At 39.8% G+C, this 14,691-nt stretch overlaps 1 protein-coding gene across 1 annotated transcript in view; it reads left to right on the top strand.

Moving 5' to 3' along the window:
- Positions 1 to 13,593, top strand: part of LOC108582343 (putative uncharacterized protein encoded by LINC00467 homolog) — a 35,840-nt gene extending 22,247 nt beyond the window's left edge. Inside the window, exon 5 of the mRNA XM_017949659.1 lies at positions 13,493 to 13,593. Coding sequence (XP_017805148.1) covers positions 13,493 to 13,558 — 66 coding nt within the window. The 3' untranslated portion in view covers positions 13,559 to 13,593. The remainder of the gene's footprint in view (positions 1 to 13,492) is intronic.
- The last annotated feature ends 1,098 nt before the right edge of the window (positions 13,594 to 14,691 follow it).

Genomic DNA, 14,691 nt, shown 5'->3' with positions numbered 1-14,691 from the left:
AGCTACTAAAACTTGTGCATGCGTCACGTAGTTCTCGTGCCATGGTTTTCAGCTCCATCAGGTCATTTAAGGTCTTCTCTACACTTTTATTCTAGTTAGCCATTCGTCTAATCTTTTTTCAAAGTTTTTAGCTTCTTTGTGATGGGTTTAAATGTCCTTCTTTAGCTGGGAGAAGTTTGTTATTACCAGTCGTCTGAAGCCTTCTTCTGTCAACTTGTCAAAGTCATTCTCCATCCAGCTTTGTTCTGTTGCTGGTGAGGAGCTGCATTGCTTTGGAGGAGAAGTGGCACTCTGATTTTTAGAATGTTCAGCTTTTCTGCCCTGGTTTCTCCCCATCTTTGTGATTTTATCTACCTTTGGTCTTTGATGATGGTGAGGTACAGATGGGGTTTTGGTGTGGGTGTCCTTTCTGTTTTTTTAATTTTCCTTCTGACAGTCAGGACCCTCAGCTGCAGGTCTGTTGGAGTTTGCTGAAGGTCCACTCCAGACCCTGTTTGCCTGGGTATCACCAATGGAGGCTGCAAAACAGCAAATATTGCAAAATGGCAAATGTTGCTGCCTGATCCTTCCTCTGGAAGTTTTGTCTCAGAGGGGCACCTGGCTGTATGAGGTGTCAGTCGGCCCCTACTGGGAGGTGTCTCCCAGTTAGGCTACTCGGGGGTCAGGGACCCATTTGAGGAGGCAGTCTATCCATTCTCAGATCTCAAACTCTGTGCTGGGAGAACCACTACTCTCTTCAGAGTTGCCAGACAGGGATGTTTAAGTCTGCAGAAGTTTCTGCTGCCTTTTGTTTAGCTATGCCCTGCCCCAGAGGTGGAGTCTACAGAGGCAGGCAGGCCTCCTTGAGCTGTGGTGTGCTCCACCCAGTTCGAGCTTCCCAGTTGCTTTGTTTACCTACTCAGGCCTCAGCAGTGGCAGACGCCCCTCACTCAGCCTTGCTGCTGCCTTCCACCTTCCAGTTTGATCTTAGACTGCTGTGCTGGCAGTGAGCGAGGCTCCGTAGGCATGGGACCCTCTGAACCAGGCACAGGATATAATCTCCTGGTGTGCCATTTGCTAAGACCGTTGGAAAAGTGCAGTGTTAGGGTGGGAGTGTCCCGATTTTCCAGGTACTGTTTGTCACGGCTTCCCTTGGCTAGGAAAGGGAATTCCCCAACCCCTTGCGCTTCCTGGGTGAGGCAGTGCCCTACCCTGCTTTGGCTCACACTCTGTGGGCTGCACCCACTGTCCGACAAGCCCCAGTGAGGTGAACCCAGTACCTCAGTTGGAAATGCAGAAATCACCTGTATTCTGTGTCGCTCATGCTGGCAGCTGTAGACTGGAGCTGTTCCTATTTGGTCATCTTGGAACCTCTTCCTATTTTATTTACTTATTTATTTTTTTGAGATGGAGTCTTGCCCTGTTGCCCAGGCTGGAGTGCAATGGCATGATCTTGGCTCACTGCAACCTCCGCTTCCTTGGTTCAAATGATTCTCCTACCTCAGCCTGCCAAGTAGCTGGGATTACAGGCGCCCACCAGCATGCCCAGCTAATTTTTGTATTTTTAGTAGAGATAGGGTTTCACCACGTTGACCAGGCTGACCTCAAACTCCTGACCTTGTGATCCACCTGCCTCGGCCTCCCAAAGTGCTGGGATTACAGGCATGAGCCACTACGCCCAGCCAAGATCTTTCACTTGTTTGAATAAGTTAATTCCTCAGTATTTTATTTGTGGCTGTTGTAAATGGGACTATTTGATTTCTCTTTCAGATTGTTTGTTGTTGGCATATAGAAATGCTACTGATTTTTGTGTACTGATTTTGTATTTTGCAACTTCATTGAATTTGTTTATCAGTTCTAATAGTTTTTTGGTGGAGTCTTTAGGTTTTTCCAGATACAAAATCATAGCATCTGCAAACAAGGATAATTTGACTTCTTTCTTTCCAATTTGGATGCCCTTTATATCTTTCTCTTGTCTGATTGCTCTAGCTAGGACTTCCAGTAGTAGGCTGAATAACAATGGTGAAAGTGGGCATCCTTGTCATGTTCCATATCTTAGAGGAAAGGCATTCAGTGTTTCCCCCTTCAATGCAGTGCTAACTATGGGTCTGTCATATATGGCTTTTATTGTGTTTAGGTATGTACTTTCTATATTCAGTTCTTTGAGGATTGAAGGGATGCTGAATTTTATCAAATGATTTTTCAGCATCAATTGAAATGATCATATGGTTTTTGTCCTTCATTCTGTTGATATATCACATTGATTGGTTCATGTATCTTGAACCGTCCTTGTATCCCTGGGATAAATCCCACTTAGTCATGATGAATGATCTTACGTGTTGAATTCAGTTTGCTAATATTTTGTCGAGGATTTTTGCATCAATGTTCAGGGATATCGACTTGTAGATTTCTATTTTGAGGTGTCTTTGTCTGGTTTTGGTATCAGGGTAAGACTGACCTTATAGAATGAATTTGGAAGTGTTCTTTCCTCCTCTATTTTTTGAAACAGTTTGAGTAGGATTGGTATTAGTTCTTTAAATTTTTGGTAAAATTCAACAGTGAAGCCATCAGATCCCAGGCTTACCTTTGCTTGAAGACTTTTTTGCAGCTGTGATCTCATTGCTTGTTATTGCTCTGTTCAGATTTTGGATTTCTTCCTGGTTCAGTCTTGGTAGGTTGTATGTGTCCAGGAACTCATTTTTTCTAGGTTTTCCAATTCATTGGCACATATTTGCTTATGAACCTCCAACAATCCTTTTGTGTTGTATTGGTTGTAATGTCTCCTTTTTAGTCTCTGATTTTATTTATTTGGATCTTCTCTATTTTTCTTAGTCTGCTTAAGGATTTATCAATTTTATTTATCTTTTCAAAAACGAGCTTTACATTTCATTGATCTTTTGTATTATTTTCATTTCAATTTCATTTGTTTCTACTCTGACCTTTACTATTTCTTTGTTTCTACTAATTGTAGGTTTGGTTTGCTCTTGCTTTTCTAGTTCTTTAAGATGCATAGATGGGTTGTTTATTTGAATTTTTTCTACTTTTCCTATACAAGCACTTATACCTATAAACTCTCCTCTTAGTACTGCTTCTGTTGTATCCCATAGGATTTGGTATGTTGTGTTTCCATTATCATTTCTTTCAAGAAGTTTTTAAATTTTCTTCTCAAGTTCTTCATTGACCCACTAGTCATTCAGGAGGAGCATATTGTTTAATTTCCATGTGTTTGTATAGTTTCCAAAATTCCTCTTGTTACTGATTTCTAGTTTCATTCCATCATGGTCAACAAAGATGCTTGATATAATTTCTTTTTTCTTGAATTTTTAAAGGCTTGTTTTGTGGCCTAACATATAGTGTATTAACATTATTGAGAATGAACCATGTGCCGAGGAAAAGAATGTGTATTCTGTAGCCATTGAATAAAATGTTCTGTAAACATCTGTTACATCCATTTGGTCTGTAATGCAGATTAAGTCTGATTATTTTTGTTGATTTTCTGTCTGGGTGATCTGTCCAATGCTGAAAGTCGGGTGTTGAAGTCTCTACTTACTATTGTATTGGGGTCTATCTTTTCTTTAGCTCTAATAATAGTTGCTTTATGTATCTGATTTATCCGGTGTTGGGTGCATATATATTTAAAATTATTATATCTTCTTGCTAAATTGACCTCTTTATCATTATATAATGATCTTTGTCTCTTTTTGTGGTTTTTGTCTTGAAATCTATTTTGTCTGATACAAGTATAGCTACTCCTGCTCTTACTTGGTCTCCGTTGGTATGGAATTTCTTTTACATTCCTTTATTTTCAGTCTATGTGTGTTTTTATAGGTGAAGTATGTTTCTTGTAAGCAACAGATCATTGTGTCTTATTATTATTTTTTAATCCATTCAGCCACTCTGTCTTTTGACTGGGGAGGTTTAGTCCATTTACATTCAGTGTTATAAGTAAGGACTTACCCCAGACATTTTGTTATTTGTTTTTCAGTTGTTTTTGTGGCCTTTATTTCCTGCCTTCTTGTCTTTCATTTATCAAAGGTGATTTTCTCAGGTGATATTATTTAATTTCTTGTATATCTGTTGTAATGTTTGTTGACTTAAGGTTACCATGAGGCTTGCAAATAATATCTTATAACCCATAATTTTAAACTGATGACAATTTAACACTAAGTGCATAAACAAACTGACAAAGAAAAAACATATACAGAGTCTGCAGCTTAACTTTGTTCCCTTGCTTAACTTTTTATTGTTTCTATTTTTATCTCATTATACTCTCTTATGTCTTGAAAAGTTTTTGTAGTTATTATTTATCATCAGTTCACCTTTTACCTTTCTACTCAAGATATAGTTTACACACCACAATTACAGTGTTATATTTGTTGTTTTTCTTTGTACTTACTGTTACCAGTGAGTTGTACACCTTTAGATGATTTCATATTGCTCATTAACACCGTTTTCCTTCAGATTGAAGAACTCTCTTTAGCATTTCATTTTGTTCAGGGCTGGCGTTGATGAAATCGCTCAGCTTTTGTTTGTCTTGAACAACGTCTTTATTTCTCCCTTATGTGTGCAGGATATTTTTGCTGGATATACTCTTCTAGGATAAAAGTAGTTTTTTTCCTTCATCACTTTAAATATGTCATGTCACTCTCTCCTGGCCTGTAAGGTTTTCAGGGGCTCTATTGTATGTTATTTGTTTCTTTTCTTTTGCTGCTTTTAGGATTGTGTCTTTATCCTTTACCTTTGGGTGTTTATTAAATGTTTTGAGGTAGTCTTATTAATACTTGGATTAATTCTGCTTGGTGTTCTAAACCTTCTTATCCTTGAATATTAATATCTTTCTCTACTTTAGGGAAGTTTTCTGTTATTATCTCTTAGAATAAGCTAACTTTCTCTTCTCCCTTCCCTTCCCTCCCCTCCCCTCCCTTGCCCTCCCCTCCCCTCCCCCCCCTTCCTTCCTTTTGACGGAGTCTTGCTCTGTTGCCAGGCTGGAGTGCAGTGGCACAATCTTGGCTCGCTGCAACCACTGCCTCCTGGGTTCAAGCAATTCTCATGCCTCACCCAAGTAGCTGGGATTACAGGCACGTGCCACCATACCCAGCTCATTTTTGTATTTTTAATAGAGACAGGGTTTCACCATATTGGCCAGATGGCCTCGATCTCCTGACCTGGTAATCCACCCACTTCGGCTTCCCAAAGTGCTGGCATTACAGGTGTGAGCCGTTGCGCCCGGCCTGAATAAACTTTCTACACCATATCTCTCTACCGCCTCTTTTTTTTTTTAAAGACAGAGTTTCGCTCATGTTGCCTGGGCTGGAGTGCAATGGCTCTATCTTGGCTCACTGCAACCTCCACCTCCAGGGTTCAAGCAATTCTCCTGCCTCAGCCTCCTGAGTAGCTGGAATTACAGGCATGCGCCACCATGCGTGGCCAATTTTGTATTTTTAGTAGAGATGGAGTTTCTCCATGTTGGTCAAGCTGGTCTCAAACTCCTGACCTTAGGTGATCCATCCACCTCGGCCTCCCAAACTGCTGGGATTACAGGCGTGAGCCACCGCACCCAGCTCTCTACCTCCTCTTCAAGGCTAATAACTCTTAGATTTTCTCTTTGAAGCTGTTTTCTAGATCTTGTAGATATATTTCATTCTTTTTTATTCTTTTTTCTTTTGTCTGCTCTGTGTGTTTCAAGTAGCCTGTTTTTAAGCTCACTAATTATTTCTTCTGCTTTATCAATTGTGCTGGTAAGAGACTCGAATGCATTCTTTAGTATGTCTATTGCATTTTTTGTCTCCAGAATTTCTTCTTGATTCTTTTAAATTATTTCAATCTCTTGTTAAATTTATCTGATAGGATTCTGAATTCTTTCTCTGTATTATCTTGAGTTTCATTAAGTTTCCTCAACATAGCTATTTTGAATTGTCTAAAAGTTCAGATAACTCTGTCTTTCTCCAGGATTGGTCCCTGGTACTTTATTCAGCTTGTTTGGTGAGGTCATGTTTTCCTGGGTGATCTTGATACTTGTGGATGTTCCTGGGTGATTGGACACTGAAGAGTTAAGTATTTACTATAGTCTTTGCAGTTTGGACTTGTTTGTACCTATCCTTCTTGGGAAGGCTTTCCAGGAATTCAAAGGGACTTCGGTATGGTAATCTAATTTTTTAATCATTGCAGCCATATCTTCATTAGGGGACACCCCAAGCCCAATAACATAGACCACCATGGTGGTCTTACATAAGATCCAGAAGAATTATCTGGATTACCATGAAGATACACTTGTTCTCTTCTCTTGCTTTCTCCTAAGCAAACACAGTCTCTCTCCCTCTCTGTGCTGAGCTACCTGGAGCTGGGGTGACACAAGCGTCCCTGTGGCCACCAGCATTGGGACTGTGTTGGGTCAGACCTGAAGCCAGCACAGCGCTGGGTCTTGCACAAAGCCCATGGTAACCACTGTCTGGCTGCTGCCTATGTTTGCTGAAGGCCTTAGGGCTCTACAATCAGTAGGTGGCAAAGCCAGCTAAGCTTATGTCCTTTCCTTTAGGGTGGTAAGTTCCCTCAGCCCCACCAGGTCCAGAGATGCCATCTAGGAGCTAGGACCTGGAGTTGGAAACCTGAGGTATCTACCTGGTGCTCTATTCTACTGCAGCTGAACTGGCACCTAAGCCACAAGACTTTTCACTTTTCCCTCCCCTTTTCACAAGCAAAAGAGTCTCTTCCCATGGCCACCATCGTCCCAGGCCTACAGCATGTACTTCTGGCCACCACTGATGTTCACTCAAGGGCTAACGGCTCTTTAGTCATCTTGTAGTGAATGCTTCCAGGCCTGAGATTCTCCCCTCAGAGCAGTAGGCTCCCCCTGTGGCCCAGGGCAGGTCCAGAAGTGCCATCCAAGAGCCAACGCCTGGAGTTGGGGACCCCAAGAGCCCACCTGGTACTCTGCCATACTTTGGCCAAGGTGGTACCTGAAGCTCCAAGACAGAGTCCCCTTTACTCCTCCCTCTCCGTTTCTTAAGCTGGCATCTCTCCCTATAGCCACCACAACTAGATAATGTGCCAGGTCACACCTGAAGCCAGCACATCTCTAGGTCTCACCTAAGGCCTATAGCAAGTACTGCTTGGGCATCACAACTGATTATTCAGGGCCCAAGGACTCTTTTGTTAGTAGGCGATTAGTTCTGCCAGGACTGGGTCCTTCACTTTAAGGCAACAGGTTCCCTTCTGGCCCAGGGCATGTCTAGGAATGTTATCTGGGAGCTAGGGCCTGTAATGGAGGCCTCGGAACTCTTGATTGGTCCCCTGTGCTACTGTGGTTGAGCTTGTATCCAAGTTGCGAGACAAAATTCTCTTTACTCTTCTCTCTCTTCTCCTCAAGTGAGGGAAGGAGTCTCTCCTGGAGCTGCAAGCTGCCATACCTGGGGTTGGGGGAGGGGTGGTATAAGCATTCCCTTGGCTGCCACAGCTGGTATGTCACTTGGTTGCATGTCCCACACGTCCACTGACTCCGAACCCGGGACAGCACCAGGACTTGCAGTCCTTGTGGCCTAAACTGCCTTTGAAGTTTGTGACCCCAGAGTACTTTAGCCTGTGTGGCAGGGCTTGCTGTAACTCAGGTTCTGACCCTGGGATGAGTAATCTGCCTCTGGCTAGAGCTTGTCTAAACACCAGGGTGAGTTCTACCCAATGTTGCTTTCTGCTGTGACATGGAAGCACTGAGTTCCAGAGCAAAGTCCCACAGTCGCTGCACTCTGCCTCCCACAAGTGCGTATATTGTCTCTCCATGCCAGATGGCCATTGCCAGTGGGGATGAAGGAGGAGTGGCATCAGCAATTCAAGACTGTCTCTCTTACCCTCTTCAATGTCTCATTCTATGATATGAAGTTAAAACCAGGTACTGTTGTTTTAAAATCACAGTCACATCATTTTTGTTTCTTATGAAGGTGCTTTTTTTGTGTGGATAATTCTTCAGTTTGATTTGGCCGTCTTGCTCCCTGAGTCCTTCTAATATTTTTTCCTATTGCAAACAGTACTACCATGAATATGTTGTACATTTCTCCTGGTGTTTTTGTGTAAGTTTCTCTAGATTATATGTCTAAGAATAGAATTGCTAAATTGTGTGCACACTGTAGTAGGCAGACTAATGCCCCCTCCAAACATGTTCACATCTAATTTCCAGAACCTGTGAATATGTTACCTTATACAGCAAAGGGTACATTGAAGATGTAATTAAGGATCTTGAAATAGGAGAGTATCTAGAGTTTTCCAGGTGGGCACAGTGTAATCATAAGGGTCTTTCTAGGGGAAAGCAGGAGGTAGGGAATTTAAGTAAGAGATGTCATGAAGGAAGCAGAGATTAGAGTGACTAAGCCATGAGCCAAGAAATGCAAGCAGCCTCTAGAAGTGGGAAAAGGTAAGAAACAGATTCTTCCCTATAGTATCCAGAAGGAACCCAGCCCTGCTGACACCTTGATTTTAGCCCCATAAAGGCCTAGTTTGGACTGCTGACCTTCAGAGCTGTAAGAGAAATTTGTGTGTATATGTGTTGTAGGAGTGGGGGCAGGGGGTCGGGGTTGTGGTGATTTGTTAAAACAACAGTAGAAAACTAACCACACCAATTTTCACCACCAATACTAGAGTCTGTTTCTGTGCTCTCTAGTCTGTTTCATTCATTTATATGACTGTCTGTACACAGTCATATAGCCACACAGTCTTAATTATTCTGGTTTTATAAAAATCTTGATATATGGTTGGGAGTTTGCCTAAGCATTTGGTATCTTGTTGGCCATTTTTTCCCTTTCCTCTTCCACATAAATTTTAGAAGCAGCTTGTTAAATTCTATGAAAAAACCTGCTGGGATTTTGAATATAATCAAATTTAAACTACAGATTATTCATGGTAGAATTTACATCTTTACAACAGTGAGTTTTTTTATAACAGTGTAAAAAAATCACATTTCATTTGTTTTAGAATTCTTTAATATCCTTCAATAAAATTTCATAATTTTATCAATATAATCATTGCACATCTTTGGTTAATTATATTTATTCTTGAGTATCTTTTTTCTTTTCTTTCTTTTTTTTTTTTTTTTTTTTTTTTGAGACAGTCTGGCTCTTTCACCCAGGCTGGAGTGCAGTGGTGCGATCTCGGCTCGCTGCAACCTCCGCCTCCTGGGTTCAAGCAGTTCTTCTGCCTCAGCCTCTTGAGTAGCTGGGATTACAGGCACATGCCACAATGCCTGGCTAATTTTTGTATTTTTAGTAGAGACAGGGTTTCACCGTGTTGGCCAGACTGGTCTTGAACTGACCTCAAGTGATCCACCTGCTTCGGTCTCCCAAAGTGCTGAGATTACAGGCATGAGCCACTGCACCCGGCCTTGAGTATCTTTTTTGTTGTTGCTATCATAAGTAATATTTTCTAACCATCGGTTGCTTGCTATTGGAAATTTAATAGCTTTGTAAATTAATTTTATATTCAGCCATGTGTTTAAATATCTTGTTATCTCTAATAATTTGCATATTCTTTGGGATTTTCTTAGGTAGACAGTCATATTATTGTTTAATAATGGCATCTTTCTAATCTTTATACTGCTTTTGAATTATTAAAAGGATATCTAGTACAGTAGAAACAATAATAGTGGGAATGATTGCCTATTTTAAAGGAAATGCTTCTGAAATATTATCATTAAGAAGGATGCTTTCTGTAGATACCGTTTATGGAGATGTTTTTAAAGTTCTCTTCTATTCCTATTTTGATAAGAATTTTTGCTGGGCACAGTGGCTAACAGCTGTAATCACAGCACCTTGGGAGGCTGAGGGAGGAGGATCCTTGAGCCCAAGAGTTCAAAACCAGCCTGGGCAACATAGTGAGATCCTGTCTTTACAAAAAAAAATTAAAAATCAGTTGGGCATGGTGGTGCCCATCTGTAATCTCAGGAGGCTGAGGTGGGAGGATCACTTGAGCCCAAGAGATTGAGGCTAAGTGAGCTGAAATCATGCCACTACACTCCAGGCTGGGTGACAAAACAAGACTTTGTCTTAAAAAAAAAAAAAAGTTTTTAAAAATAAATAGGCATTGAATTTTATTAATTTTTGATATCTCTTGGTCATAAAGTCTTGTTCTTTTAGTTTTTTTATGGTGAATTGTGTTTATTAATTTTTTAATGTTGCTTTACCGGGATAAACAACATAATTATGATATATTATCTTTTTTAACGCATTACTGGGTTTGGATTGCTAGTATTTTTTTTTTTCAGATTTTTTTCATAAGAAGAACCTGTAGTTTGTCTTTCTCTTGAAAATCTTATATGGTTTTGGTATCAAGATTAAATGGTCCTTAAGTGGGAGCTAAGCTATGAGAATGCAAAGACATAAGAATGACACAATGGACTACGGGGACTTAGGGACAAAGGGTGGGAAGGGGTGACAGATAAAACTACAAATTGGGTGCAGTGTATATTGCTTGGGTAATGGGTGCGCCAAAATCTCACAAATCACTGCTAAAGAACTTACTCATGTAGCCACACACCACCTGTTCTCCAGTAACCTGTGGGGAGAAAAAAGATTATATGATCCTTTCTCTCTGTTCTTTCAAGAGTATTTATAAGATTGGAATGATCTGTTTCTTGAAAAGTTGGTGGTACTCACCTATAAAAACCATTTGGGACTGGTATTTTTGTTTTTTTCTTTGCAGAAAGATTTTTAACTATGGATTCAGTTTCTTTAGTGACTATAAGACTATTCAGATATTTAATTTTTTCTCATTTCGTTTTGGTTAAATTACATATTTCTGGGAGTTAATCAGCTTTACCTAAGTTTTCCTTTCATTGTTTTGTGGGTTTTGTTGTTGTTGTTGTTGTTGTTGTTGTTTGTGGGTTTTTTTGGCCACTACATTGCTCATAACATACACTTATTTTCTTTTAAATCCTTGCTGGATATATAATTTTGTCCTCCTTTTTGTTCCTAATATTTGTTTTTTGCCTTCTTTCTTTCTTTTTAATCATGCCAGAGATTGTATGTCTTTTCTAGGTCTTTTTAAGAACCATTTTTTGGCTTCATTGATTTTGTCCATTGTCTCTTCTGCTATTTCCTCAAATTTCTGCTCCTATCTTTATTTTCTTTCCTTTCTTCTGTTCTTTGGGTTTTTAAAAACAGACGGTGTTTAATTGATGTTTATTGTAGCACCTGTTCTACGGTCAGATTTCTGGGGGCATTTTTTCTTTTTTTCTATACAGAGTCTTGCTCTGTCGCCCAGGCTGGAGTGCAGTGATGCGATTTCAGCTGATTGCAACCTCCCTTTGCTTCCCGGGTTCAAACAATTCTCTTTCCCCAGCCTCCTGAGTAGCTGGGATTATAGGTGTGTGCCACCATGGCTAGCTAATTTCTTTGTATTTTTAATAGAGACCGGATTTCGCCATGTTGGCCAGGCTGATCTCAAATTCCTGACCTCAAGTTATCTGCCTGCCTCAGCCTCCCAAAGTGCAGGAATTACAGGCGGGAGCCACCGCACCAAACGAGCCCAACCTCTCAGCAAATTTTATATTTTTTGTTCCATGAGACCCTTATATAATCAGTGTAAAAGGTAATAACAGAGCAGAACAAAAGAGTGCTTTTGAGTATAAGAATCCAGTTTTTTGGAGCCGGGCGCGGTGGTTCACACCTGTAATCACAGCTCTTTGGGAGGCTGAGGTGGGCGGATCACGAGGTCAGGTGTTCGAGACCAGCCTGGCCAGTATGGTGAAACCCCACATCTACTAAAAATACAAAAAAAAAAAAAAAGCCGGGCATAGTGGCGTGTACCTGTAGTCCTAGCTACTCGGGAGGCTGAGGCAGGAGAATTGCATGAACCTGGCAGGCGTAGGTTGCAGTGAGCCAAGATCGTGCCACTGCACTCCAGCCTTGGTGCCAGAGTGAGACTCCATCTCAAAACAAAAAAAGGAATCCAATGTTTGACCAACTTCTGTTTTTGACCTTTAATCTTGAGCTAGTTATCCTATCTAGGCCTTTGTTTCTTCATCTAGCCTATGAGACACCTGGGCTAGAATTTAGAAGATACTTATTCTGTAAGACTTACAGTATATTTTCCCTCTTGCTTGTAAGATAAGCTTTTCGTTTTTACTTCACTTCTTTAATTGGTAATATCTAAGCTTTATTTTAGGATAATATAGAAATTAAAGTTAAAAATCCAAATATACTTTGGATTTGTTATAATGAAAAGAAAGTATAGGACATAATGTATAATGATATTTAACAGGAATACTTGACAGGAAATAGTCTTTTTGCCACAAAGTATTTTGAGAATTTAAAGTAGTTAGTCATTACCATCCTCAGTCGGATAAAGGAGAAATGGCCAAATAATATTTACATTTCAGAGAATTCAGTAGTACAAGTAAGAAAAAACCTTAGATTGGTGAACAAAGGTCTTAAGTGCATATTTGCTCTATTTCTTCTAATCATGACTAAAGTACTTCTTTGAATGTTTGCCAAGTAATGGAAGAAGTGTTCTTAGTAAGTATTTACTACCAAGAATTTGTTTAATAGTCCTGAAGATAAATTTTAACTCTGACAGCTATCAAGTTTCTGCCATATATACATGCCATATCATGCCATACATGTTATAAAAATTGTATTTGCTCATTTAAGCTATAAAATGAATTTACCATCTGTATCATTCATGGTCCAATTAGGAAAACAGAATTTATCAAGTCAATAAACTAGAAAGAAACAACTGAAATACAACTCAAAGGAAAGCAGAATAAAGGAAATAATAAAGATAAAAACCTTAGTGACTTTTAAGAGACAGAAAGAGTAGACTATACATCTAATAATTGAGTTTTTCAAAAATCCCAACAAACTGATTAAATCTTTAAAAATCTAATAAAAATAAACAAAGGAGATATGAACAAAAGTAAAAAGGGGCTATGTCAACCAATACGTAGCTTTAAAAACTTACAATTATATGAACAACTCTGTGCATATGGGTAGATCTGTGTCCACAAAATTATACAAGAAATGTTACTCTAATTTTATATGAATCATCTTTTTATTTTTTATTTTTTGGTTTTTTTTGAGATGGAGTCTCACTCTGTCGCCCAGGCTAGAGTGCAGTGGTGTGATCTTGGCTCACTGCAAACTCCGCCTCCCGGGTTCAAGCAATTCACCTGCCTCAGCCTCCCGAGTAGCTGGGATTATAGGCACCCACCACTGTACCTGGCTAATTTTTGTATTTTTAGTAGAGACGGGGTTTCACCATGTTGGCCAGGCTGGTCTCGAATTCCTGACCTTGTGATCCACCTGCCTCAGCCTCCCAAAGTGGAATTAAAGGCATGAGCCACCGTGCCCGGCTATCTTACTTTCTTTTCGAAGTCTCCGTTCATTGGAGGGGGATGGAAACCTGATCTCAGTCAGTTTGGAGTTTCATACTTCGAGTCTGATTATGAAATGGGGGTGATCTCTGTGTTACTAAGACAAGGATAGGGAGAAGGTACTCATATTCACCTAGTCCTCAATGTTATCTGTTCATGCAGGTATCTTCTGAGATGTCCATCATCCTTTCTGGTCCTCAGTCACTGGTCCACACCATTTGCCACTAAGATGTTGTCATTCCTGTTTGTCTGGTACCTTCAGGTATGTTCTTTTATTCCACATTACATGTAGGGGCATATACATAATTCTACGCCTTCACTGCTATGCTTACGTATGAAATGCAAGGCAACTTCTTAAAGCCTGGTCAGCATAGTCTTATCTCCCAGTCATTTCTTCTTTGGTATCATATTATTTACCCAAGGTTCAGGATTTAACCCTCCTCGTCTCCCTGCCTTAGAGCCCTCATGTTTGTATGGACTTTTACTGCTGCTTTGCTACTCCATGAATCAGGGCATAGAATTCATTTTTTAAGGATCTGTCAATTTCTGTACTCTTATCCCTTTCCCACCATATTGTCTTCTTCCTCAGTCTGGGGAAATTTCTTTCTAGGCTTATTATAACGGGGAGAAAAAAATAATTAAAAAAAAAAAATTAACGGGGAGATAACAAAGCCCAGTTCTTTTTAGTTATGTTTCTCCCAAATATTTTATGTATGTATAGAACTTTCTCTATTCCCATAAAGGCTTACAGTTTTAGAAATAAAGTTTATGAATACATCATTTTTATGTCTTTAAATATGGTTTATCTCTCCCCTATAGCAGCGAGCTCATAGCTATCTAGCCGATTAAAGGGAGTATGGAAGGAAAGGGCAAGGAAAAAGTGAATTCGTACAAGAAAAATAAGTCAATATTTCAGAAATATTGTCCTGCCATATAAAAACTTGTTAAGATGACAGAATTTGTGGAATAATACTTGTTAATATTTATCACGCACTTGCTCTGTTCTAGGTACTATTCTAAGAATTTTGTATGTATCAGCTAATCACAACAACAAAATTCAATAGAAAAATATTTAACAAAATTAGTGTCAGAGCTTGTATTTAAGCCCAAGCAGTTACTCTCTTAACTATGTCATTGGTTCTTGAATGACTCCCCCACCCTCACGGGTATGAATCTGGTTGTTATAATTAACAGACTAAGGAGAGTTACTGACATTTAGTGGATAAAGGCTCAAAATATTAAGTGTCCTATAGTAGGAGTGATGATCCTAAAAAATAAAGAACTGACCCAGGCTGGGCAGAGTGGCTCATGCCTGTTAGTCCTAGCACTTTGAGAGGCTGAGGCAGGGAAGATTGCTTGAG

Source organism: Papio anubis, chromosome 1 (genome assembly GCF_008728515.1).
Source record: "Papio anubis isolate 15944 chromosome 1, Panubis1.0, whole genome shotgun sequence".
In the NCBI taxonomy this organism is placed as follows: Eukaryota; Metazoa; Chordata; class Mammalia; order Primates; family Cercopithecidae; genus Papio; species Papio anubis.
This window is presented reverse-complemented; position numbering and strand designations above follow the sequence as displayed.